The sequence below is a fragment of the Brachycentrus maculatus genome, unplaced genomic scaffold, assembly GCF_059751285.1.
Source record: "Brachycentrus maculatus isolate JH-2025_06_01 unplaced genomic scaffold, ASM5975128v1 h1tg000069l, whole genome shotgun sequence".
NCBI lineage: Eukaryota > Metazoa > Arthropoda > Insecta > Trichoptera > Brachycentridae > Brachycentrus > Brachycentrus maculatus.
In genome coordinates, this window is record NW_028280823.1 from 3,212,466 (window position 1) to 3,240,309 (window position 27,844).

The 27,844-nt window shown below is 32.2% G+C and overlaps 3 protein-coding genes across 7 annotated transcripts in view; 2 read left to right on the forward strand and 1 right to left on the reverse strand.

The window, feature by feature from the left end:
• Dus1 (Dihydrouridine synthase 1) overlaps positions 1-8,757 on the forward strand; it is a 51,227-nt gene extending 42,470 nt beyond the window's left edge. The window contains exons 2-8 of the mRNA XM_088256992.1: positions 659-857; positions 3,878-4,037; positions 4,763-4,958; positions 5,590-5,838; positions 6,847-7,150; positions 7,708-7,866; positions 8,441-8,757. Coding sequence (XP_088113118.1) covers positions 660-857; positions 3,878-4,037; positions 4,763-4,958; positions 5,590-5,838; positions 6,847-7,150; positions 7,708-7,866; positions 8,441-8,665 — 1,491 coding nt within the window. The 5' untranslated portion in view covers position 659 and the 3' untranslated portion in view covers positions 8,666-8,757. The remainder of the gene's footprint in view (positions 1-658; positions 858-3,877; positions 4,038-4,762; positions 4,959-5,589; positions 5,839-6,846; positions 7,151-7,707; positions 7,867-8,440) is intronic.
• A 533-nt stretch (positions 8,758-9,290) lies between these two features.
• LOC148311279 (mitochondrial inner membrane protease ATP23 homolog) lies at positions 9,291-15,359 on the forward strand. Its single transcript, XM_088257017.1, has 5 exons — positions 9,291-9,638; positions 9,778-9,823; positions 10,651-10,732; positions 13,162-13,386; positions 14,883-15,359. The coding sequence occupies exons 1-5, from the start codon at positions 9,428-9,430 to the stop codon at positions 15,078-15,080; spliced, it is 762 nt and encodes a 253-aa protein (XP_088113143.1). The 5' UTR covers positions 9,291-9,427; the 3' UTR covers positions 15,081-15,359.
• A 121-nt stretch (positions 15,360-15,480) lies between these two features.
• The window catches only part of LOC148311280 (glycine receptor subunit alpha-2-like), a 103,930-nt gene continuing 91,566 nt past the window's right edge, over positions 15,481-27,844 (reverse strand). For 2 of the 5 annotated variants that reach the window (XM_088257011.1, XM_088257015.1), the window contains 7 exons: positions 27,064-27,284; positions 24,491-24,573; positions 23,424-23,573; positions 22,279-22,477; positions 19,736-19,958; positions 16,947-17,099; positions 15,481-16,546 (listed from right to left, as the gene is read on the reverse strand). In XM_088257011.1, coding sequence (XP_088113137.1) covers positions 16,328-16,546; positions 16,947-17,099; positions 19,736-19,958; positions 22,279-22,477; positions 23,424-23,573; positions 24,491-24,573; positions 27,064-27,284 — 1,248 coding nt within the window. In that variant the 3' untranslated portion in view covers positions 15,481-16,327. The remainder of the gene's footprint in view (positions 16,547-16,946; positions 17,100-19,735; positions 19,959-22,278; positions 22,478-23,423; positions 23,574-24,490; positions 24,574-27,063; positions 27,285-27,844) is intronic. The other 3 variants (XM_088257012.1, XM_088257014.1, XM_088257013.1) reach the window with 3 other exon arrangements.

Below are 27,844 nucleotides of genomic sequence, written 5' to 3' on the forward strand. Positions count from 1 at the left end.
CCGAATCCTGGATTACAATCACACACATGAGAAACGAGATTTTTTAAAATATTTAATTAATTATATGTATTATGACTCTTTAGGCATAGCCTGTGTTGAGCCGAAATATTTACATGTTAATACAAAATAGGGTTTACAATATAGTTCATACAATATGGGATTTTTTATAATTGCCAGATTTTATACATTACAAGATATAATACAATAAAAAGGTTATACAATAAAATAATCAAAAGTATTAAGCCTTGACTCTAATGTGTATGTTAATTATTAATAAATAAATTGAAATGAAAAAAAAATACGTAAACCAATCAATAAGACGTACCCATAATAAAAACCAACTAAATTTAACTTCGAGTCCACTTTTCAAAATATTCTCATTGTGATTCATTTGTCTTCTTTCTCTCTTTCAAAATTTAATTTTTATACAAATGTCAAGTCTATGTCCATAATTTTATTTTAGTGACCTGACGATGGAATGATTATTCAAAACCGGTAGTCACAAATAAGTGTTTATAAAAGTGGTATTTTACAAAGTAAACAACGGATCATAAGGAGAGTGTTTTAATAGCATACCACAAAGTTATCAATCCTTTTAATATACAAAATAAATTGAATTGAATTGAATATTTTAGAATGTTGTATTGTTGGTTTGCAGTATGGAGTGGGCGGACGCCCGGCACGTGGTGGCGCCGATGGTGGACGCCAGCGAGCTGGCGTGGCGCCTGCTGTGCCGGCGGCACGGCGCGCGCCTGTGCTACACGCCGATGCTGCACGCCAACGTGTTCCGCCGGGACGCCAAGTACCGCCGCGACGCGCTCGCCTCGTGCGACGAAGACAGGCCGCTCATCGTACAGGTATATTTCTCTTGTTCATACATTAGATTTAAAAAAAATTATATCGTAGTCATACAGGAGAAAGTGACCAAGTGCATTTTGTACAAAAACGTTGACTATTTGATATCTTACTAGCTTAATAATAGCATGAAAAAAGTTCCAAAGGATTTAAAACATGTGTGTTTAGTTTATTGACTTGATAAAAATGTCTAACTGCATTGATGTTTACTTTCTTGCCAAGCAAAAGTGACTTAAATGGCCCTCCTGAATATTTTAAGTTTTGTTAGTTGGTCACTATCTCCTGTACGACTACGATATGTATATATTTTTTAAATTTTTTAAATTTTTTTTATTTACATTTATTTAAATTACAATTTTACATATTTAGAACAATATTTTTTTTGCAGAGACCCACCAAGCCACCTTGTGTGTCTTGTCGGTGGAGTTCTTTTTCAATACATTTTTTATTGTTTTTAACAATTTTAAACTAATATACACACAAAAAAGGGAGAAAAATTAAGAATATAAACATAAGAATATAAAATCTTTATTTATATAAATAGCAAAGGAGATGTTCTTTTATACATTTTTTGACATCTCAGCATAGATGAAGAGGAATATGAAAGTCTGGGTATTTACAGAGCTTACGACCGTCATAGGTTAGTTTTTTGGCTGAACACATTTTACTTTTGAATTATTTATGTTTTTGAATGAATTTTTTAATCGTTTTGTTTCTGGCATGGTAACGCCAAAAGTCCTGGTAACTAATGGGTTAAATCTCCTAAAGTTATCCACCGACTGCTTTGAAATTTTGACAAAACGCTGCATTCGAGCGTTTTTGTTTCATCAGCTTCAGCTCATTCAGGTATCAGAACTTGTGAGTTTTTGGCCAAACACTCGGTCACTGTTCTTCCCCACCCACCCTACTCACCTAATCTCGCCTCCTTCTGACTTCTTCTTATGGTACTCTCTTATGGTAGAGAAAGTCCAAAAGAAGTTTTTGAGGTATCTCTACATGAGAGAGTACGGCTATTATCCTTGGCTCTACCCGACCCAGTTTCTCCAGGGTATGCTTGGCTACAATAGTTTAGAGACTAGAAAGAATGTGTATTTGATTACGCATTTTTATCGATTGTTGCGCGGTATGATCGATAATCCTCAAATTATCCGGAGCATTGGTCTGTTTGTTCCCGATAGTTACCTAAGACAGCGTCGGCATAAATTGTTTCACATTCCCATACACAGGACCAACCTGCTGATGGTTATGCCTGTAGGAAGAGCTACCGCTATGTTGAACAATATCACATTGGATATTGTCTGTTCCATGTGTCCGAAGGAGCTTTCCGAAGCGGGATTCTTCTACACCTTTAAGTCTTCTTGCTTACTTTTAATATATACGCCTTGAATATTGTTTGTTATGTATATATTATTTTTTTGTTGAATAAATTGAAAATTGAAAATTCTTCTTGTTCCCCAAACTTAAAAGATCTTTGAAATGAAGATATTTGAGACGACTCCCAAGATGAGGGCAAATGCGACGAAGGAGCTGAAGGACATCACAAAAGTAGCGTCCCATGACTATTTCGAAAGGGGAAACATTGTTGGGATAAGTGTGTGCGTCGGGGAGGTGCATAATTTGAATACGCACACAATACCAGACATTGCTAATGGCAGTCAGAGTGCTGTGTCATTTAGCATTTTCTATATTTACATTGCTTCGTGCATTGAAATTATACATATAATAAATGTGCACTTTCCATTTTCACTCTTTTCCATTTGACCAGGCTGAACCATAGCAATGCAAAGCTAGTTGATAATAATAGTGTTTTCGTCTTGTTTTAAATTTCAATAGTACATAAATTATGCAGCCATCTTTATTTTATTTATTTATTTAAACTGAATTCTACATGTCTTTCTTCATAACTATATTTGTGTGAGTGTATTACAGTACTAATAATTATAGATACGAGTATTTAACCCTTAATACATTTTAAACCTTAATAAATTTCCATTTTTAATGCAATAAGGGATCAGATGTCAAATCCAATAATGCAATTTCTTTTGCTTCCCTCTTATGCTTTGGCTTTAAAAGCCGTATTGTATTGAGTGCTCCATGCCCACTCAGCAATTTATCGGTAAGGTTTCAGTACAATGAACTGACAGTACAGTATTAAGTATAGAATCTTTAATTTTTATTTAAAACCAATGATTTTTTACCCACAGTAATTAAATAATATAGAATTTTATACAGATATATGAATTATATACCAAAAATATGAAAAACATTACATTTAAATAAATAATGGAAATTGTAGATTGTGTAGAATTATAATCATTGTTAACACATTGTTGTCGGGCAGTTTTTTCATCAACCCCTACCCTAATTAGTATACTAATTAGGGCTGTTTACAAATCACTAGTGACCGCAAACCCAATTTCGATCTGTGCAATGTTTTTTGGCCTTTCGCGGTCTACCAAAGTAAACAAATAGAACACTTATAAGCGGCTCCCGCTCTCTACTAACAGTATGTAAAAGACGCTTTTATGTAAAAATGTATTAATATTATAGTAAAAATTGAAAATGGCTCTGTGACATAGTTGGGTAAATGCTTGACTACGAAATGAGTGTCGTGTGATTGATTCCCGCCAATCGCAAAATAAATTCAATGAATGAATGATTTATTTTCAATTGCTCTAGGTGTTTGTAATATATTTTTATTTAGTATTTATCCTTACTGAATAGTATATCTGCATACAGAATTATAGAATCATATCTAATTAGTATATCTGCAGATAGAATTATCTTCAGACAAGCCTCTGAAAGCAAAGGCTTTTCGGGTTATTCATTTAAAAAAATGTATACATACATTCATATTACTCTGGACTTATACCTGAAGTGCAGGATTGATCACCTTGCCTTCATGTAAGTAACAATCAAGATTACACTGTGTCAGTACAATTAGTGCCCTATGCAACATTGGTTGCGGATTATGGTTCAAAGACAAATAGTAAAAATTGTAATTATTTTTTTTTCATTTCAGTTTTGCGGAAACGATCCGGAAGTTCTATTGGCTGCCGCAGAACTTGCAGAGAAGCACTGTGATGCGATAGACATAAACCTGGGATGCCCTCAGGCCATCGCCAAAAGGGGCCATTACGGATCCTTCCTCCAAGATGAGTGGGAACTATTAGAAAAAATAGGTGAGTTTAACTTGAGATAAAACATGTATCGTTTTTATGTAAAAGAAGATGGAAGTTTGAGTATCCCAGGGCTTACGACTTGGCATTTGGCTGAGTTAAGTGAACACTTTATACACCTGTGTAACATTCATCATGCTGGCCATTATTGAATGTCCATATTGCATTAATTATTGAAACTTGTATATGTGCAACAGTCTCGGATTCTTTTCACTGAGCCATAGCAATGGCTGAGTACAGCTAGTAAATAATAAAATTGATATAAATATAAATACAAAATTTTACTAGCTTTTTACTTAAGAAGGAATCAGATAACATATATCGCTCACTCCTTTCAAGAACGTCAAAAATCAAAAAACTTGATTTTTCATGAGAACGTTTTTAAAGTTTAAAAATATAACACAATGTATTAAAAATAAATATCAAGCCACGTATTGAACTTTTTTTCTGTGCAACAAATCTTTTTAGGTAAAACCTGAATGTTTTTTCTCCATTTGAAAAATATTTAGTATATTTAAAATAATAATTAAACAATACCTTTTCTTAAAAATGCAAAAACAACACTTTTTGCCCTGTAGCGGGTAAATATTTACTTAAAAATATGCCTCTTTTGCTGGGATATAGTACATTTTCTGGGCATTCCGAAAACATGCACAACTGAAAATTAACAATTTTTTATTTATGACTATATTAGCAATATTCAACTTATTATCTTTTATTATTTTCAGTTCGCACACTCAGCAATGCTCTCTCTGTACCATTGACTTGCAAAGTGAGGGTATTCGAAGATGTATCAAAGACTATACAATATGCTTTGATGCTGCAGAATGCTGGTTGTAAACTCTTAACGGTTCACGGAAGGACTAGAGAACAAAAGGGTCCTCTGACCGGTCTAGCAAGTTGGGAACACATTAAGGCAGTAAGGTAAACTCAACATTTAAGCAATGTCTAATTACATATTTAATTTATTTTCCATTGTCTATTTCATTGAAGAACTTTATATTGACACATCGGTTATGGTGAAGTTTGTTAAAGAAATGTAATTTGACGCAGGTGATATTAGATTACATTGAAAAAATGACAGAAAATAATCGATAATATTTTTGAAACAAAGTGACATCTATCTGCTATACAGCAAAGCAAACATGACAAGAAATTTGATGTTCAAATGTGTTTTTTTTTGTGTAGTAAGTTGAAGGTAACTGAAGTGCACAAAAATATGAACACCGCCGGAAAATAAGGTTTCTGAAACGCACAAATATGTGCACGCCGTAAACAATGTATTAAGAGGCTATTAATTCTTTACTTTTAAATGATTTTTTTATTACCGAAAAATGTACAAAACAATAGATTACTATGAAACAAATTTTATTAACGTACTACTATTTAAAACCTGTATTTATTATTTAATTTTTTTGTTATTGCAGAATTAATACCTTTGAAAAGCAAAGTGATAGTTTTTTTGTTATTGTAGTATTTTGAAAAAATTCAATTCATCCGTTTGTAATTTATTGGATCTTATTTTATGAATTAGTATTTTCTATGACTGTTTTAGGATGGCTGTAAACATACCAGTGTTTGCTAATGGCAACATACAATGTCTAGAAGATGTTAATCGTTGCTTGGAAGAAACTGGTGTGAATGGAGTGATGAGCGCTGAAGGGATATTGACAAATCCTGCTCTCTTCGAAGGGTCTTCACCGACAGTTTGGGATGTCAGTTCAGAATATTTAAGCCTCGTTGAGCAATATCCATGTCCATCTGCATACATCCGGGGACATCTTTTTAAGATGTGCCATTTACTGTAAGTTGAAATGTTAAATTATGTCTGAACGTCCTTAAAGTAAGGAATATGTATGTGTTTTCACAATATAATTTCGTCCGCCTCCGTAGTGTAATGGTCAGCACGCTCGGCTACCGTTCTGGAGGTCCCGGGTTCGATTCCCAAGGGGGGTAAAATAAATATAAGTGATTTATTCACTGTAATATTTATTCAATACTACCATGGACTGGTACCTGAAGCGGAGGCCTGATCACCTTTCCTTCATGTGTAAAACGATCAAGATAACACTGCGTTTATATGACACAGTGCCCTATGCATCATTGGGGTGCGGATAAGGGTTTTATTATTTATATTATTTCACAATAAAATCAAATTGATAATACTTTTTATAATTAAGTATTTACAATGCCACAAACCATTAAACTGTTCCAGAATTCTAAGGAGGTTTCCCATTCCAGGATTAATTTTTTCCTTTGACAAAATTTGATTTTTTATACGTTAAAGTTATATAAATAAAAAAACATAAGTTTACATTTCTAATGTATTTTAAATATAGAAATTTTATCTTTCTCTCTATGATTACCAGTCTTAATGAAACTAGTTTGTATTGATAATCTGTTCCGAAAATAAATAGTGTAGGGAACATTGTAACATTTTATGGATATCAATATTTAAAGAATTTAAAAAATTGAGTTTTATAATAATTTTTTGTTTGTTGATTTTATTGATTCAAAAAACTTTTGTTCATTTAAAGAGGATGTAAACAATAAAAGGAGTTAGGTTTTCTTGAAGTAATGCAGTATAATAATAATATAATGATAAAACTTAAAAAAGGTATCTTAAAGCAATCAATTTTAAAAACATTATTGAACTTCTGATTTCATAACTTTGAGTGCAAAATGAACCTAAATTGATAATGTTAATTTCAAAACCATTTTCTCAATTTATATCGCATAGTTTCAATATCATATTTTTACCTATTTTGTTATTAATTTTTTATCACAATGTTTTTTGCATCGCTGTTTTCAGATTGAATTTGGAATCAAATTCTGAATGCCGGTCAGCCCTTGCAACTGCACAAACCTTGGAGCAATTTGTAAATGTTATAAATACTTTAAAATCCAAATACCTGCCATACCATATGGGAGAAATGGTTTATAATTATGATGAAGATAAAACTGGAAATAAAACTGAGCCGATAAATACGGATGATGATAATTCCCATAATACAGATTATAATCTTAAATTACCTCCATGGATCTGTCAACCATATGTAAGGATCGCGCCAAGTGAGCATATTAAAAAAATGGAGGAAAAGCAAGTTGAGTGTCAGGTATGTATATTAATATAAATAGTATTATTATAACAAGTTTATACATTTGTGTATATTTTTGACCCTGTCCTAAACAACTGTCACTGGCTAGAAAATTATTGAAGGGTGAAATGCCATATCGCTCACTCCTTTCAAGAATGTCATAAATCGTCAATTTTCAGCTGTGCATGTTTTCGGAATGCCCAGAAAATGTACTATATATCAGCAAAAGAGGCATATTTTTAACTCAATATCTACCCGCTACAGGGCAGAAAGTGTTGTTTTTGCATTTTAAAGAAAAGGTATTGTTTAATTATTTTTTTAAATAAACAATACATTTTTAAAATGGAGAAAATACCTTCAGGTTTTACTTAAAAAGATCTGTTGCACAGTAAAAAGTTCAGTAAGTGGCTTGGTGTTTATTTTTAGTACATTGTATTATATTTTTAAACTTTAAAAGCGTTCTCCTGAAAAATCTAGTTTTTTGATTTATGACGTTCTTGAGGAGTGAGCGATATATGTATAAAAAATAAAAAATAAGACCAGTCTAAATATTGTTTTTATATTCATGTTTTCAGAATAACAGTGATGATTTGAAAAGACATTATGAGGATGCCGAGGGTAATGCTATAACTAGAAAACGAATGAAAAAACTACGTAGGATTCAGCGACGACCTCCGAAAGAAATTCAGTTGAAACGGTCTGGTGACATTTGTATAAATTGCCCTAATCCACTTGTAAGTCAAATGAACTATATACTTAAAATTATTCATTTACACAAAAAAATTCATTCAAAAAATAAATATTTAGCTATCTTTCTTATAATGTTTTATGAGGCATCATGTCACTTAAATTTTTTAAATAAGAATAGTAACATTGAATTTGTATTACAATCATTTAGTACATTCAAAATACATACCCTAGAATGGGGCTACTTGAACTTTGATGTGTAACTTGAGCCCAGTACAAAAAAAATTAGATCTGTATTTGGTCTGCAATAATCAATGTATCGACATGATTCATTGTTCCCCTGACAGGTGACACTTATTGTCACGATACGTTCATTATTGTAGACCAAATACAGATTTAAATCATCGTATTGTACTGGGCTCAAGTAACACATCAAGGTTCAAGTAGCCCAGTTCTACGGTAAGTAAGATAAGAATAAAACCTAAAAGAGGAAAAACCTATTTAGTTATTGTTTGATTCTTATGTAAAATGCATTTCCATCATAAATTTGATAAATGTCAATTAGATTATTACACAGCATTATGAATTGTGATTTTATATTATAATGAAACATTTTTTTAGGGTTCAAAGTGTATTTTCAAGCTGTGCAAGATGTGCTGTAGGAATAAATGTTTCAACGAAAATCTAGACTGTCCTGGACACAGAATATTAGTAAAAACCAGAAGAGAAATGGCCATCAAATATGCAGCTGAAAGAAAGGACTCTCAAATTTTACCTACCAAAAATGAACAAAATGACATTATTTCTGATTGTAATTCCCAAATTACTATTCGGTCTGAAATTTAATAGATCAACTAGTAAATTTTCAAAAATTCAACCCAAATCCTGACAATAACATGGCATTTTATTCTGTAAAAATAAATTTTTGTTTTCCAAAACGTTTTTCTTGAATCATTTCCCACGTTTCTGGCACCATTAATTCATATCAAACAAATTTTATCTTGATAAAAATCTCTTATTTTTAACCCCCTAGGAATTAAATCTGGGACCTTTAGCAAAGTATCCATATTTGCTAACCACTGCACTGTGGAGGAGGACAATCCCACCAATTTCGTTCAAACTTACTACACATCTAATCATTTTTACACTGTATACCTAATGTGCCCATCTACTAATCATACATATTTTTAATTATGCCTCTTGAACTAAATTCACTTGAAAATCATAAAAAAATATGGGATATGACTTCTCAGCCATGAGTTTCTTTATTTTGTACTCCCTGTGGGAGAATTTGTTTGATTGAGTGAACAATCTAGTATCTATCTCAAATATTTTTATTCGATAAAACCTTCGCTTTACAATTTTTGATATAGCAACCCTAACATAAATACACCCCTAAATAAATCAAGTAGGTACAAAAGTACCTACTTGATTTTTTTTTTTCAAATATATTTTATCGCAATCTATGGTTGACTTCAATCTCATAACCTCAAAAATAAACGTCATTTTTTATTTCTAATAATTTTATTTCCCTGTTATTTTTATCAGTGAATAAAACAATGTCATATTAATAAAAATAAATAAATAAGGAGTATTTATAAAAATAAAATGGGAGCAAGTGACGACAATGCCGCACCACCTAATACGAGTTCGGTTCAAGGAAATAAAGGCGAAGAGAAACGATGGGGTTACGATCTTTATCCCGAGAGAAAAGGAACTTTTACGCCTTCGGTAGGAAAAATACTAACCGGCCAAGAAGGTCAGGAGTCGTTGGATAAATTGAAATGTGAAAAGAATGTTTATGCGACGATAAGAAAAAGTAAGTAGAAAGGCTTCTGCAGAAGTGTGCCGGTTTTATTGTTGTATTTACTACATTTTACATTATATATTTCACCATAAAACACCTGGTAATTAATAATTATAATGACCATAAATAAACCCTTGATTTCTTTTATTAGGTCCCTTGGTAAAGTTGATGATGGGAGCGTTAAAAAGTTCTGGTTGGTGAGTAAAATTACTCTATACAACATTACATTTAATTTAATACATTTTAAGGGTCTAATTGAGTGCCAATCAAATCTAAGCCTCCTGTACTTTTAACAAGCACTGTTGCACGCGTGTTGCTTGTGTTATGTGAACACCTCAGGTAATTTTGTATATTTCAAGAGGCATGATTGTTACGCAAAGAAAAAAATTGACTCTTCTGGTAGCCCCTCTATGGTTGCGCCTTTTGGTTAGATGCTGGATTGTCGTGTACCGTGGTTTTGTTCTAGATTCACAATCATAATATGCCGGAATGCCACTACTTTTAAACTTTCGTTACCCAAACAAACACATTAAGATTAATTTTTTTGATTACTTTGGTAAACGAAATGGAATAATAGAATACACAATTCCATATTGATATAGTGTGATATTAAATTACCAATATAAATTGTAATAAAACAAACCTAAAAATATTCATTCAGTGTACTTTTTGCATTATTGAACACTGGGATCCATTCTAAAAAGTATGCTGTTACAGATATTGCACTCTTTATGACCTTTCTATGAATCCACTGTTAGCAACCATTTTCATAATGCTAGATAAATTTACTCATAATTGACAAAACATAAAATATGTAATGTTTTCACATCTGTTCATATATTGATAGGCATGTTGATAAAGGCTGATATTGTACATCAGGTCTAAATTAAAAACCATAAAAATTTCGCACTAGTTTTTCAGTTCCACTTATATTAGAAAATTTTGAAGAGCAGTGATTTTATAAACTTTTAGATATGATTTTGTGCAGAGCAGTAATTATTTTTCTTTGTTTTCTTAATTGTAGCCCAATCGATATAAGGAGACACATTTCGTGTGAGGTTTGTGACACAAGTGTCACTGGAGGTTATGATCCTAAATTAAACCAGGTTAGTAGGTACATACTTATATATATATATATATATATATATATATATATATATATATATATATATATATATATATATATATATATATATATATATATATATATATATATATATATATATATATATATATATATATATATATATATATATATATATATATATATATATATATATATATATATATATATATATATATATATATATATATATATATATATATATATATATATATATATATATATATATATATATATATATATATATATATATATATATATATATATATATATATATATATATATATATATATATATATATATATATATATATATATATATATATATATATATATATATATATATATATATATATATATATATATATATATATATATATATATATATATATATATATATATATATATATATATATATATATATATATATATATATATATATATATATATATATATATATATATATATATATATATATATATATATATATATATATATATATATATATATATATATATATATATATATATATATATATATATTTCCAAGCTTGATTATCAATCAACATGTTCTTCTTAAATCTGGTGTACACATCGGTTTTCAAATGTAAAGTATTACGGCTGAAATGTCATTAGATATCGAAATACATACACATATCATAAACTTACAATCATAAATCAGTGTTATACAGTGAAACCTCTATCGTTTTTAAAAGGGACCTATTGAAATAAACTATTAATGCAGGAAAACGATGAATGCGGGATAAAGAGGTCAATACATAAGGAGATACGATCGAGTCAAGATACTGTCCTCCCAGTCTGCATAACCATTGGTAGGTTAAAATTCCAAGAAGAATCTTAGATGAATTAGATATATGATTTGTATCTATTCATTTTTAAATAAAATACAAAGCTGAACAGGGCCGAAAAAACTTCAGACCTCTTCTGCTGTATCCATCAACCTTGGGTCACATAAGTTTCCGATAGTCTGCATCCCACACGTTGGTTATCGTCGAATGTAACAAAATTGAGAACAATGTAAAAATAAAAACCTAAAAAAAAAACTAAATAACCATCACGCCGCTTCTCCGCAGGGGTAGGCAGAGAGAATAGAACGCCACACCACTCTGTCCTTGCAAACATTCTTTGCCTCTTCCACGTTCATGCATCTCCTCATACATACCCGCCGATTGTTTCGACTCCTAACCTGACCACTTTCAAGTATTTGGCATATTTGATCGTGCTAAATTTTTCTCGGTCTTCCTCTGCTCCTTTTTCCAATTACATTCGCCTCATAAATTTGTTTTACCGTTCTTTCCTCACTCATTCGTTCTACATGTCCAAACCATCTCAACACACCTTTCTGAATTTTATCGATAATGCTTGTAAAAAAATAAAACAGACAAAATTAATCAAATATGCAGCGTAATTCAAACGATGAATATGGTAAAATGGTGGATAGAAACAATCGATGTGATCATCCGGGAAAACGATTATTTGAGGAACGATGGATAGAGGTTTTGCTGTATATATTATGAAGTTTTTTAAGGAAGAAAATAAGTATTAAAATCAGACAAAAGTAATCTCCATAAATTTTCAATAGATATAATTATTTGTTTGAATTATAAATCGGGGGTTTATCTTTTATACGTAATTAATGTTTGCAGGAAATAAATTATTATAAATTGAGAAAAATGACTTTTGTTAAAAAATTAACCATTGAAAATTGCTGTCTCCTTTGAAAATCAAACAGGAAATAATTGTCTTTTTTTTAATCCATTCATTTAAGTCAATGGTACATACTCGTCACTGTTTTTCCACTCTATATTTATAGAATAAAATAACGACCATGTAATTTTTTCCACATTAATTTTATTTGACCAGCTTCATGTGGAAAAAAAATACATGAAAAAAATTAAGGTGGAAAAAATTATATAGTCAAGATATGCATTATTCTATATGCAGTTCCACCAAGAAATATCAGTACAAACTTAACTCTATATTTATTTAATATTACCCTGGATAGGTACCTAAAGAGTAGGATTGATCACCTTGCCTTTATATAATTAACAATCAACTAAATACTGTTTTAATTTGATTCAGTGCCCTATGTCCCATAACGGGTAGATAAGCGTTAGATTTTTAGAAAGAGAGCTTAAAGCATTGAATGGCGTATGCAAATTTTGATATATGATTATCAAAATTTGTATAGTCTATTCAATTTTGTTACAAAGATTTAACATTTGAATTTATGTACTAAACGGCCATTTATAATCATTTTTATTTGTTCTGTGGAAGAAACCTATCCAATAACATCATAATCAACCAAAATATGCATATTTGAAAAAAAATGGAATATGTCCATCTTTCATACTAAACTATAGTAAAAAAAGGTTTTGTATGTGTGTTTTTAGATTGTCGTTTGTCAGAATATGTGCAAGTCAGAGGGTATTATACAAGGAGTGCTTTCGCATGAGATGGTCCACATGTTTGATTTCTGTAGAAACCATGTGGATTTCACGAATGTGGAGCATTTAGCTTGCACCGAGGTTAGAGCTGCCAATCTCACGCACTGTTCCTTCATGAGTGCTTATTCTCAAATGGATGCCTCTTTAACTAAGATTAAGAAAGCGCATCAGGTAAAAATATTTTCAAATTATAAATTCTGAAGAACTTAAGTACAGTGGAACCTGTCATAACGAGTTTAATTTGTTCCAGCATCTTACTTGTTAAGCGAAACATTTTTTCGCATACAAATGTATGTAAAATACGATAATGCTTTCCAGGCCCGAAGAAAACTCAATTTTTTATAATTTTTTTTTTTAACCTTTTTTCAAATAAAATTACTTATAAATTGTTGAGGAGTGTAAAAACTTGGAATATTATTTATATTTGAAAAAAAACCTAAATAAAAATGTGAATTTATGACAAATAATTAATCTCTTTTAACTAGAAAACTGTTTTTAGACATTTGTTTTTGCCGACGCTTCAAAATTTGGCAAAAATGTGTCACAGCATTGTCATTGAATAAATTTGTAGCACGAATAGCCACCTCCTTATTAGGGTGATGGTTCTTAATGTATGATGCAACATTTTCCCATGCTTTCCAAGCTCTTTGGTGGTCAGCTCTTGGCTGTACTCTTTCACAAGCTCTTCGTTATCCACCTCTAGTCCCATGATATTGGCTAATAACACAATCACGTTGACTGTAGACTCCACAGTTACTATTTTAACCGGATCCACGCGGCTCGCATAACCGTATGTGTTTTCACAAAACATTCCCTGTACGCGGCTGACATAACCATTTGTGTTTTTACTTTACTCCAAGTTTCGAACCTCAGTTCCACTTGGAGGGATTGTTTCATGGTGTGGAACTTTGGATAAAATAATACGTCAATCCTTGGTCTTATGACATCTGTTGAAATATCTGACTAATAATTTGTAACATCACAAGGATAAATAAAAGAACAGATCCCTCATTTTTCTTGCGGTCGGTAATTAGTCCGCGCCACAATCATGCCCTATATCTGTCTCACTCTCGACGCTACGCATCGCCAGTGGGTAAGAGTGACACACGATGCGTGCTTTGATTTATTTATGTTACGATCTTATTTGTTTATATTACGATATATTTCAAGAATAATGTGACACGAGTGTATTATAGAGTACCAAAAAGGCACAATGAATCCCATTGAACGTTTTTGCTTAGGAAAATAAATCGTTTCTTAACTAAATACATGATAAAAGTAATCATTTAAAAAACGGCGAAATACCGCCGCGCACGGGCGTCTCTCAGGAACAAAGTGAACGCGGTTAAAAGGTTAAAATCACATTTGACAGCACTCTGGCCAAAGTTTTTTCCAAGAAGAAGTGAGGGTCCTCTTAGTAAACCTCCTTCCCAAGCTGCGAAAGTCCTGGTTCACAAGTGAATGTCGTGAAAAAGGGACTTGCCCTTCCTCTGTTACTCGCTTTGCGAAACATTGCTCGTTAAGGGAGCAAGTTTTCAGTTTTTTTTGCTCGTTATGCGAATTAGTCGTTATGAGAGGTTCCACTGTACCGTTTAATGGTGGTATTTGTTACATTTCAATATGTTTTTGTTGTTCGAATAATAAATATAGTATGTCTGACTTTTTAGGATTGTGTGAAGACGAAAGCTGTTTATTCAGTTTTAGCAGTACGGAAAATCACAATGGAAGAGGCTCGGGCAGCAGTAGAAAAAGTCTTCCCCAAATGTTACGCTGACCTTGAACCTGTAGGAAGAAGACTCAGAAGAAATTCTAATGATATGCAGAAAGCATTTATCGAAGGTCCTATGTATGGATATGATTTATGAAGAAGATATAAAAAACGATTGGTATTTGAATGGTGTTAAGCAATGATTGATAAGTTTCTCTGATTTGCGCTAAGAAAATGGTGTAAAATTAATATATCTTATTTATTACATTTATCTTTTCAAACATACTTAGCAAAAATGTACTGAGGCTCTGAATCAATTATCGCATAATTTCATCAGTTAAGTCGTAGTTGCATATTTGCTAAATAGTTGTTGCATCATTGTAGATAAATTTAGTTCTAAGTTTTAAATACATGTTATGTATTACTAAGCATATTATACATTTGTTTTCTTTTATAAAACCTTTCATAAATTTTGTTGAAATCAATTTTAGCCTTACATATTGAAGCCAAGCACGAAGTTTCACTTGTGCTTGTTATAACTGGTGATGCAGTATCAGCTTGATTGTGAGTTATATAGAATTTCCGGAAAGCACTCACATCCCAGGTAAACGGTTCAGGTATTTGTGAATGTGTATAAGATTCTTGGTGGCAGTTTTCAGTAAAAAATAGGATCTTTTTATATATGGATGTATGTACAATGAGGAAATAAAAATTCAAATACTGTTTTCAATTTAAATTTATTTAAGATTAAATAGAATTGCACTTTAAATTTAAATGTATTTACTTCATAATGTACTTAGGGAAATGTGATTGATAATTTGTTCAAATATGTTTTTATTACTTTGTGCTATGACTAAATTTTTACAATAATTTAAAGGTATTTTGGTGATTGATATGATACAATTGAAATATAATGGACATTTGTTCAGGTGTTAAAGCACTTGCGTGAATAAGTTAAGTGTAAAGTAATTTCAGTAACAGTTTTGTTTCAACAATATTAGCTTTTTGGCACCTCAAAAAGTTTCTAGTTCTTTCACTTGTTGAAAACCACTGTGATCACAACCTTTCTCCCAAACTATTTGTATATTTTAACGGTAATATATACAATTTAGATATAATCGCTTGCGTTATCAATGTTCAATAATCACAAAATAGTTATAACAGCACTCGAAGCAACGTTCGAAAAAAGATTATCATCATTCTAAATTCGTAATTATAAATAGCTAGAATTAAAATAAATTATCACTGTCCACTCGAGGCACATATTGTCATAAAAATGGTTTATATAAGAATATTTAATAAAAAAATATGTAACAAAAGGCGATTTTAGTAACGAGGTTGACTTAAAATTTACTGGACGTATTAGCGAAGAAAGCATCCGTCATCCGTGAAGTGGTCTTCGGGTCATTGTTTCATTCTCTGGTTGGTAGACGCACTGAGGTAGATGATCCAGTAGGCCGTGGCGAAAAGGAGAAAGCAGATTGGAAAGATGATGAGGGACACTTGGTCCACCATCCCGCGCTGAGAGCCGCAGTACAGCACGGCTTGTTGAGCCACCGCCCGGAACCTCGCTCCTCGAACTTCCTCTCTGCGTGCCTCCGTGGACTCCAGAGTCGCTTCCTGCTGCACATTAAGAAAACTCATCATTCACTTTCCGAACAGTAATGGTAGAAAACAATATTTATTCAGACTAAATATATCCAATCAGTGGATTCTCTTATCCCCACCTGTTTATATTTATAAATCGTAGACAATTTTGTTTGTTTACACTAGAAGATCAACAAATCATGAAAATTCCATCATGAAATGATTTGAAAAGCCTCAAGCAAATGTGGTGACAATGCAAGCTTTTAAAAACAATAAAAAATCAGCATGCGAAGTATAATTTCTGTCTTAATGAATACAACAGATGAATGTAATGCAATTTGAAAAGCCATTCCAAGAAAGTTTCTTACTTTTTTGGAATAATGATCAAAGTTGTAGTTTTCCATGTTAAAGTAGGTTTTGTTACAAGTATACATACTGTGTGCAGGGGCAGCGGAATGGATGTGGTATCTTTGTGCAGCGAAGCTTCCGGACTGATCTTCCTCTGACCGAGTCTTTGGAGCTCTATTCTGTTTCCGTTCTCACCTCGGTGTATCAGCGGAGGCAACTCTGTCGTTCCTTGCATCACAGCCTGTCAAGTTATACATAGCTCATGGTCATCCTTAGCCAGATATCCACAAGCAGAATTTACAGTCAATAGAGTTTTCCGAGTGACCCATTTGGTTTTAAAGAAGCTTAAGGCTGCACGGTTGAACATTCATTTCATGAAAATGATCTTATTAGCTTATTACGCCATCAGATAATTAACATATACCATTGATAACCTCACATATGTCAGTTTTATCTAACTTTTACGGGGTAATTTAAGGTAAGGTATAAACCTTAAACACTATAAAGTTATTAATATGGCACAGAAAATGAGCTGTATTTTGTATCTTTTTAATGGAAGATCTTTGTAACCCTTATTTTAAACCTGTATATATTTTATTGTGGAAATGGTTCTAATTGGTTGATTTGAATTGTTAACCATAGAAACATAGATGACCAGATGTCAATTTTACTGTGAAAAGTTGATTTGGCTTATAGATCAAATTTGGATATTGACAGAAAATTTCCCATTATAAAATACGTTAGTGAAAGGGTTAAAATATCGCTCATTACGAGACAACTTCACAACTTGAAAGATATGATTATTCAGAAGATGCATTTGTCACTATCCTACGTATATTTTAGAATTATTCAATGGAATAAAGTCTTGGCATGACATTAAAGTCTTGGCACATCTAAAAAGATAGAAATATAGATGTTATTTTGTTAAAATCACCTAAAAATATTTGCCGAATGCCTTGGAATTTTGACACAACGTTGCATTCAAATACACACATGTTTTTATATAACTGCACTAGGTGTTTTTATCTGCGATACATAAAAAAATGCATTCTCGACAGCTGCTGTCACTTAGAACTTTCAATGATTTTGACTACATTGTTGTTTTGTAGATTTTTAATCTGTTCCCCACTTCACAAGTATTCTAAAATTGTACATATTAGAAATGTGTGCTTTAATCAGACTCAGCTATGGCAACGCATGGCCGGGTATAGCTTTAGTATACAATAATAGCTTACGGCATAGCTGTGGTTGTCTTTAGAACACTTATTTAATCCCTGACTTTAACATTGCACATTTGGACTGCGAGAGCTGGCAGGAGCGTATTTTAAATTTATTAGGAAACTAGGAATTATAATGGGAAATAAAATGTCTATTGAAAGAAAGAAAAAAGTATTACATACTTAGGATTAGACATGAGCAAGTGAGATTATTGTGACTTGATAATCTTTCATTAATCTGCTCTAAAAGCAAATTTGGCACTGAATTCTAGTGATGCTGTGATATTTCGATTCTAATTTACATGAAGACAATCTGATTATTCTTACCCTTCAGGTGCAGTCCATAGTCCTATATAATTTATTTTCATTTCTTGACTAGAATGGAAATTGAATCCTGAACCTTGAACATGGTAGTCAAACACGCTTACACGATATAGGCATGCTTTTAATTTAATAACAAATCAAAAATATGTATATTTAAGTTATATACATTGATTTTGGATTAGGTGAAATACATTATACATAACTCACTGTTAGTTCTTGTGGCCACTAGTGTGGCCACATTTAGAAATGTAATGGAAATAATAATAAAACATTAAAACATACTTACTATAATTTTATGCAATATTTGAATTTATTTGTATGAATAAATGTATGACTTGGAGTACTGAGCAGTTTTATCAAATATATAATGGTTGTTACGAATAATAACACTAAGTCAAAATGCAATAAAAATATTGCTACTGCATAATGCACATTATAAAAAAGCTCTACATGGCATTTGAAATAATTTAGTTTTTTAGATTTAAATAAAAGAAACGAAGAAATTACAATGTAGTTAGTGGTGGTGTTTGCATTTATCAGTATATATTTTATATACATAATAAAAAAGAAATAACATTCTTCCTTTGTATGTATCTTGCTTACTTCTTCAGGTCCTTATTCATACCCAAATATGTAGTGCATAGGGTATAGTTTCAGTAATAGAATAGTTTCAGAAATAGAAATAGTTTAAATTCGACGCGGTATCAATTCAATAGTGATTATGTGATTGCAGTGTGATCAGCTCTGCATCCCAGGTTCATAGATATAGGAGTGGAATATATTTCATAGGATGCAGATGATGTAAGTGAAGGAGTTAAATGTGAAGGACATTACTATGTATAAGAAATGGAAAAGGATTAGTAAGTATGAAAAAAGAGAACAGCAGTAACTTGGTGTTGAATACTAGCTTGTGCAACTTATACACTGCTAATGTGTACGAGTCCCTTGAAGTAACTTACTACATACTTCATTTCACAGAATTTCTTATTTCTGTGTAATTTAAATATTGTAAAATAAAATAAATGGTTTCTTTTTTGCTGCTAAATTACATTTTTACGAAAGTTTTTACCGTTTCCGGAAGCATTGGGTCCAAAATTGCTCAGCATGTCTAAATAATATCTTGCAAATTAATACTTTGTGATATTATGTTTTTGCGTGAGAGTTATAACACGAAATGAAGAACAAAAATCACTAGCACAGCTTACTGTCTATTAGCAGATTTAAAGTAGATTAATTATGATTACTTCATGTTATTTTTAGGGAGTGAGAGTGCATAATTGTTTCAATGTGACATTACAATGTTGACCTGATATTACGTGTTGGCAGTATTATTTACCTGAGTGTGATTGATAAGAACTGTTGATTGCGGCTGTGGAGAAGGCAGCGGTGGCGGATCAGTCAGTTTTTCGAGTTCTTTCTTTTTATGTCTCCAGTGCTTGTCGTACCGGATGCCAAACAGAACTATGAAATATTCTATCAATGCCAGAAATACAAACAAGGTGCATGATATGAGCCAAACCTCTATGCATTTTAATTCCAAAGCCCTCGGCGAGTTGTTTCTGAAAGAAGAGAAAACATGATAAAGATGTTATTTATTGTAACTGCAGACAGTTCAATATTGAATTGTTGGGTAATATATTCAAAATTAAACAAGGTTTATTGGATTGAATTCAATATTTATTTATGTATATGTTAATATGTGATGCGTTTCGTCTTATTAAGACATTATCAAACACTCAGATGCGTTTCGTCTTATTAAGACATTATCAAACACTCAGATATGTTTGATGTCTTAATAAGACGAAACGCGTCACATATTAACATATACATAAATAAACGTAGAATTCAATCCAATAAACCTTGTTTAATTTTGGATATATTACCCAACAATGATAAAGATGACTTTTTTTTTGGAATCCTCTCTAAGCCGTTATCTTAGAGGCTTGTCTTGTTGGGAGAATTGGGAAGTATGAAAAAATCATAAATATGTACTTTCAAAAGTAATGTGACCGTTTTTACTAGTTTTACCAGTAAGTTCCTGATATTTACAACTCTGTCAAGTTTTTATGCGAGAAATAATTACGACAATTTAACCGTTTGACTGCTGAGAAGCAGTATATTGACTCTTGCATACTTTGAAAAACATCGATATATCGATATCTGTTATTACTGACAAAAATCAAAATGCATTTTTTTTGTAAAAACACTTTTCTATCCCCCTTCAATCCACTTTGGTCAACCAAAGAGTACATAATTACATTTTCTTCTCCTTATTTAGTACTAGTGTGGAGATCTTAAACTGAATCTCAAATAAATAATCAATAATTTATGATGAAATCCATTGAAAGCATCATAATATATAAGAGGATTGTTTGTCTATGGTGTCAATTTTTAGTAATTAGATTTCTATATGATTTTTTTTTTATAAAAGCTATGATGTTGATTAAATTTTAAGAACTAAAAAAATAATATTACAGCTATGGCTGTGCGGTCTCACAATACAAAACATCTTAATACTTAATAAAGTAGGTACTTATCTAGTCTTTGTTTTATAAAACAATAGAGGAAGCAATTAAAATTCAAAATATTTAGTAAATATTCAAATTTAGGCCAAAATAGATACTGGAGCAATACCTCCAAAGTATGTCAATGCCTTTTATTTGAGTACACAGATTTTATAATGACTAAAGAGATGGTATATAGTATAAAATTTGGATTTTTGAATGATTTGCAATAGTCTATATGAAATTTATTATTCGGGTGGTTTAGTATCACCAGGATCTTTTTCCTGGCTACATAACAACTTATGATGACCCACCCATTAATTTTTTGGTCTTCTTTTAGATAACTTTCGAAGAAGATCCACATTTAATGCCTCGGTTTGTGGTATCACAAGGATATAATACAGATATTTATTGGTTTTTAATATTAAGAATAATTGATTTTACCGTGGTTTCAAATATTCAGGAGCATTTTTCGCAGTGTTCTATATTTATACTCTTATACAATGTCTATACTTTTGAGCGCTGACATTTGGTCACATTTTATGAAGAGCTTTAACGTCAAGGCAATCCCAATATGATTTTACTTTTCTGGGTTCTATCCTCATCAAAATGGTGCTTAGGGTACCGCATTGAATCGACGCAGTGTTAACTCAGATTTAATGAAGTAATAGTGATCAGCCGTGTTCTCCAGATTCATAGATATAAATGTGGAGTATGTCTGATGGGATGCAGATGATGTAAGTGAACGAGCTTAGGGTGAAGGATGTTACTGATATAAAGGAGAAAAGGCTGGTACTGTGGGAGAGGAAAAGGAGTATACCAGCAATGGATAGGGCACTCAGGGTTGTATACGCATCATCGTACTAACTTGTGTAAGTTGCAAGAGTCAAGGTTTCATTAATTAGTCATGAATTCATTGTGTTGAGCTGTTGCATATTTAATGCCTCGGCATCATATTGCCATTGCCTCGGGACTGTAACATCATCGCTTCGGCTCTGTATAATCATGGCAACAATTCGAGTATTTCTGATTTCTTTGCATGGAGTTCCATACAGCGATGCACACTTATCAGTGCCGTATTATCAACGAGCCGCCTTTGAAATTAGGATGACTTGAGTCGAGGCAATAAATATCCAGTACTGAGGCGGTAATGATGCAGTGCCAAGGCGATGGTGATATAGTCTCGAGGCAATGGTATTATAGTCCTAAGGCAAAAGTAATATGGTGCCGAAGTTTTAGATGTGCAACAACCTTAATACAATTTATGACTAATGAAGGAGACCTTGTCTCAAAGGCTTGTACAACTTACACGAGTTAGTATGATTACGGGTATGCAACCCTAAGTCCTGTCTACTGTGGCTGTCTGTTAACTTACCTAACCGTATCAATCATGGTGACCAGTGAAAGCAATGTGGTGACAAGCAGAACCATTCGCCCTGGAACTATTTCTGGGATGACACAGAACCCTCCCCACGACATGACGACAAACAGAGTGGAGGGCAGGTAACACTCCAGGAGATAGCTTCGAAGTTCTCGAGACATGGTTATTATGAGGCGAGCCGTTGAGTGGTTACCTGGAAAGAAATTGCATCCATATTAATTATTTGAAAAAAATAATCAACTATCCCATTGAACAATCAATGGTTGGGTGAATTAAGTAACTAATGATACCCAAAAAAAACTTTTTATTTTATTTTTAAAAATCCGTTAATTTATCTTATTTTTAAATTGAAGTTGGAGTTCTTGATTGCCTTATTTATGATGTACAAAGCCTATTACATTTAGTAGGACTTTTATTCTACCTAAATAACTTGGTGTAGGGATTGGGCCGTGGCCTATTCATGGGAACTTCTCCTTAGTGAAGGGAAAATCACAGAAAATTCATTAGGAGAAGACGGACTGTCACTTGTTTTGAGTGCAATACCGTTCCATTCCAATTTATGAATTAATATTTACTATACCTAGTGAGGAAAGGCAGTGGATAAAATGTGTGCTAATAATTTGAAATTAATTTTACTTAATTGAATACAATAAAATAAGATACCCTTTTCATTATTGCAAATAGAACATATTGTACCATTTATTACAATATATGCCAATTTTCGGCAAAAGTATCCTATTTTGATTATTTTTACTCCCATAGAAGACTTAATCGAGAATTCTACTACCAAATGTCTCTATGATAAAATGCATATTTATATCGAAGTTTTATTTTCATTTTCTAGTTGCTTGTTAAAAGTTTACAAATAATAATCATCGATAAAAATATTCATGTTGGTCTGTAAAATAAAAAAAGACAATTTCATCAAGTTTATCTCAAAACTGACGTAACGTCGCCATTTTGGTTTTCCTCTGTCGCGCACTGTTTTATCGGCGGAACACTTTTAAATTTAAAAAATAAAGGAATACATTTATAAAAAAAAGTAGTGTCGCCATCTTGAAATTTCTCTGTCGCACACTGCTTTGCCGGTGGAACGCGTTTAAATAAAGGAATAAATTTCTTTACAAATATACACCAACCTTCGCCGTAGTAAATATTCCGCAATTCATGATCAATTTTAAATCTGACGACGTATTTCGGAAGTCGATAGCCATCGCCGAAGTCGCTCGGGAAACTAACTGGATCATCCCCTTTCCATCTGAAGGTCATATCTTGCATCATGTATTTATCTAAAAAATAATCATTGCAATAAATTAGGTTATAATCATTGTATACAATTTAAAAATGTGAAATAATCACCATATTATGTTTTAACTACTCACTGTATTTAATCACACTAATGACCCGTATTCGCATCCAATGGTGCATAAGGCACTGCATCAAATTGATGGAATGTTAATTTGATTGTTTATAACATAAAGGCTACAATGAATGATGGCCGCTTCAGGTACCAGTCCAGGGTAATTGTTAAATAAATATTTGGGCGTATTTAAATTATAACTGGCGTCGCTGACTCGATTCTCGCCAATTGCAATATGAATCTTATAATTTTTCAATTGATCTGAGTGTTTCTGATGTATTTCACATGTTTGCTTTCCCTATCCTTATTGTCTTACCTATTTACAATAAAAGCTTTGGAGGCTTTTTTATTATTTTATAAATCATTATTATACATAAATAATTAGTACCCTATGAACCATTGGGAGGTGGTAGAAATGAAAGAAAAAATCATTTTTCTGTGTGAACCAGAATTTCTCACAACCTTTATAACCCGTAGATGCGTCATTGTAAAATAGGGTTTAACCTATAAAAAAACTATCGAAATATGACCTCAACCACATGCTAATTTTACCGTCAACGATTGGTTATATTGTCATTTAGTCGTTAACTATTTTTCTTTTCTTAATTAGTTTTGTTTTACATATACATAGTCTAGCAAATAGCTAGCAAAATTAATAAAAATATTCTAATTACTGTATAAAAAATATAGATTGATATCGATTGTTAGACGATCGAGATATCAAATTGAAATGGCTAGCACAATTTGCCCAGTCGATTTAGTTAGGGTAAAGTTTCGACTTGTTCATTTGGCGGATTACGCCCGACCTATCAAGAAAATTGCTCATTGCAACGGAAATTCACTTACAGCTGCTGAAATCCACGGGACAAATTTGGACATCCAGTGGATACAGGACGAAGTTCATATCGCATCTGATGATTACTGTCGCCCTGAAACGTTAAATAATGAAGCATAAATAATGTTATATCAAATATATATACAATTTCAAAAAAATATCAACATAAGTAAATAATAAAATAGTTTTAGATATTTTTTTATTGTGATCTCACTTGAATGTTGTAACGGACTACTTAAAATAATTGTTTTATTTTAAACAATTCTTTTTACCGCAATGGCAGCGCTATCTGTTGAACGTAACAAATAATATTAAACATTTTTCATGGCGGTTAGCGTATTTCTTGACAGATCCCGTAATTGAGCATTTTCAATGTTTCAATTGCATTTTTGTCTCATAGATTTTTGTTACTATAAAATTACAAATGTGTGCTTTCTATTTTGATTATTTTTCATTCTGCCAGACTGGGTCGCAGTAACGCGTGGCCGGGTATAGCTAGTAATTCATAATGTGCTAGATATTTGCAAAAAATGCACATACCATATAACAAAAGATTAAAAAAATTCCCATAGTTGAATAAAATACCATGAACGTCAGTTAATTTCTTATACGTATGTTTTTACATATTATATGAGTTATATGCGAAGTCAAACATATTTATTATTTGTAATATAATGGTGACGAATACATAAAGTAAAACTTAATCATAAATATATTATATATCAGTTTATGTATGAAAATAGACGAACAATCCCCAACGACACCCATAATATGAATATAATTTTTCAGCGAACGTATCTAAAAATAGGGTGGAAAATTTATTTCAGTTAAAAATAAGGCGTTCCCCTGTGCGGCCATGTAGGCACATTAAAAAGAGAATGAGGCCAGGCTATTAAAGGAAATATTTTGCTCAAATATGTATAGGCCAAGGTTGGTGGGAGTAACATCAAATCATAAAGTTTTTTTTCTCAATATCTATTCATCACGCATGTGCTCGGCTGTCCAAATTTAAAACACAGTAAGGGACATTTTTTGTAGTAGGTTTTTTTTGCATTTTTGGACTAAGTAGAGTCTACTTAGTCCATAAATGCAAAAAAAAACCTACTACAAAAAAATGTCCCTTACTGTGTTTTAAATTTGGACAGCCGTGCTGTAGCTAGTAATCTGTGCCACGGATTTTTTTTGTGAATTTTTTTATAGATAAATATTTTCACTATAAATAAGGTCGAGAGTGACTAAATTGTACATTATATTGACAATGAGCGCCTCATTTTCGGCTTGAATTCTTATATCATGAATAACTACCTAACCATCAACTAGCTTCTCCGCAGGGGTAGGCAGAGAGAATAGAACGCCGCACCTATATGTCTTTGCGAACAATCTGTCTGTATTATGAGCATATCTATTGGGTTTTGGGTTTAGAAACGGGTAAAGAGCGTTAGGGGTTGGTTTGTCGGTGCGGGTGGTTTTCTAGCGGGTTTTGGGTCCCCTAGTAGGTTTACTTTGCTACCGATGTCACTCAGGGTATTAGAACATCGTGGTGGATTTTGCACACTAGTTAGTATTAACTTACATGCCCCGCTGACAATAAAAGGGACTTTGAAAGCATAAATAATCTTTTTTGATTTTGCATGATTGATTGAATATGGCTGTAAAACTTAAAACACAATAAGGGACATTTTTTTGAAAAACGTTATTTTGCATTTTTGGACTAAGTAAATTCTACTTGCAAAAAAACGTTTTTCTCAAAAAATGTCCCTTACTGTGTTTTATGTTTGGACAGCCGAATAGCGATATAAGATTTCAAAAAAGTTTTTACATAGATGGCTCCAAATGGAAACTAAAAGTTTCTACACCGGTCTTGGGAATATGTCGGGAACTTTCAGAGCTTCTATGTATATATTGAAAGCTGTCCCACCGCATTCCCAGATCTGATACAGAAGCATCTAGGCTTCCTGACAGACCTTCTCTTGCAAAGCAAAATTTTTAATGAACTTGCGCAATTTATAGCAAATGTGAAACAAAATTGTCTCCCGATTTTACTGTTGATTTACATTGAAAACCTTTTAATATACCGATCACTGCCAATCTAAATAAATACAAGTTTGTAAAACCACCACCAAAATTTCTAGAAGTGTCACGGTGTAGACAGAGAACCCAAAGATGTAGTTAACCAGGCAATAGAAATGGATCTTCTTCGAAAGTTATCTAATAAGACCAAAAAAATCATGGTGCTGCAGAAAGATAACATGATTCAAAGGCATAGTCTAGGTGACGTTGTCCAGGACAGAAGGACCTACAACGTGAGGATAAGGAGAGCTGACCCCAGCAGTCTACAAAGACGATAAGCTGGGATGTAGCCAGGGGAGAAGAATGAATTCTAGCTTGTAAATTTGTTACGTTTTGGTTCTATTTAATGATTTCATATTCGTTCAACACAGGATTGGTCACATTTTGTCGCAACTTTAATTAAGATCTCGATAGAATACAGTAAACATAACAGATTTGCATTTAAAGGATTTTTTGTGCAATATTGGAAATGTAACTTTTTGGTGAGGATCTCCACAAATATTGGTGTTCTCACCCGATGCTGACAGCCAGGGTGCTGTTCTTGTAGAGGCGTAGGGAAGCCATCTCCTGGAAAACGGAGAGCACCTTCATCTCGCGCAGCTGCCTGATGTACAGGTCCGGCATCCAGAACTGGTGACGCTGCTCCCAGGTCAGCTCCACAAAGGGTAGCTCCGACACGGCCTTCATCCTGTGGTCCTCCCAGTACACTTGCATGAAGACGTCCAGGGATATCTCCTGGATATGCGTTCAGAACAGCGTTAATATTGATGAGATTTTATTAAAGGTCAATTTAAATTATTTTTTGACATATCAAAGAAGATGGGGAAGAAGAAGGAAGTCTGGGAATTTACGACAAAATTGGTCAAATTATAAGCTAAAATAAATTGAAAATCATGTTTTCGGGATGTTGTTTCTAGAGAATACCCTCCCATCGACATTGTAAATTATAGAGCGCCCTTGAGGTAATTTTTTACGAAAACGGCGCTCTGAAAATTGATTTATTATAATTATGAAAAAAGATACATCATAAGATAAATAATTGCAATTGAAACCAGACCTTATACCATCATAAGTAATTAGGTTTCAAACAATATGGGTTTATCGTCATTCATGGTAAAAGACAAGGGATGAGTCTAAACGCGGTTTATGGGAGTTGACATTAATTTTTATTATAATTTTTTTCTTAATTTAAAAGATTTTTTTATACAATTTAGTTCATTTTCAAGACATTTTTATTTTTAACAATCTTAAAATTAGTTAAGCTGTTCTCTTCAATAAAGAGACTAAGCTCTGGT

Coding starts and splice junctions, on each gene's coding strand:
- LOC148311279 (XM_088257017.1), top strand. CDS start 9,428: ATGGGAGCAAGTGACGACAATGCCGCACCACCTAATACGAGTTCGGTT. Junction 9,639..9,777: donor TTATGCGACGATAAGAAAAA/GTAAGTAGAAAG, acceptor TTCTTTTATTAG/GTCCCTTGGTAAAGTTGATG. Junction 10,733..13,161: donor ATGATCCTAAATTAAACCAG/GTTAGTAGGTAC, acceptor GTGTGTTTTTAG/ATTGTCGTTTGTCAGAATAT.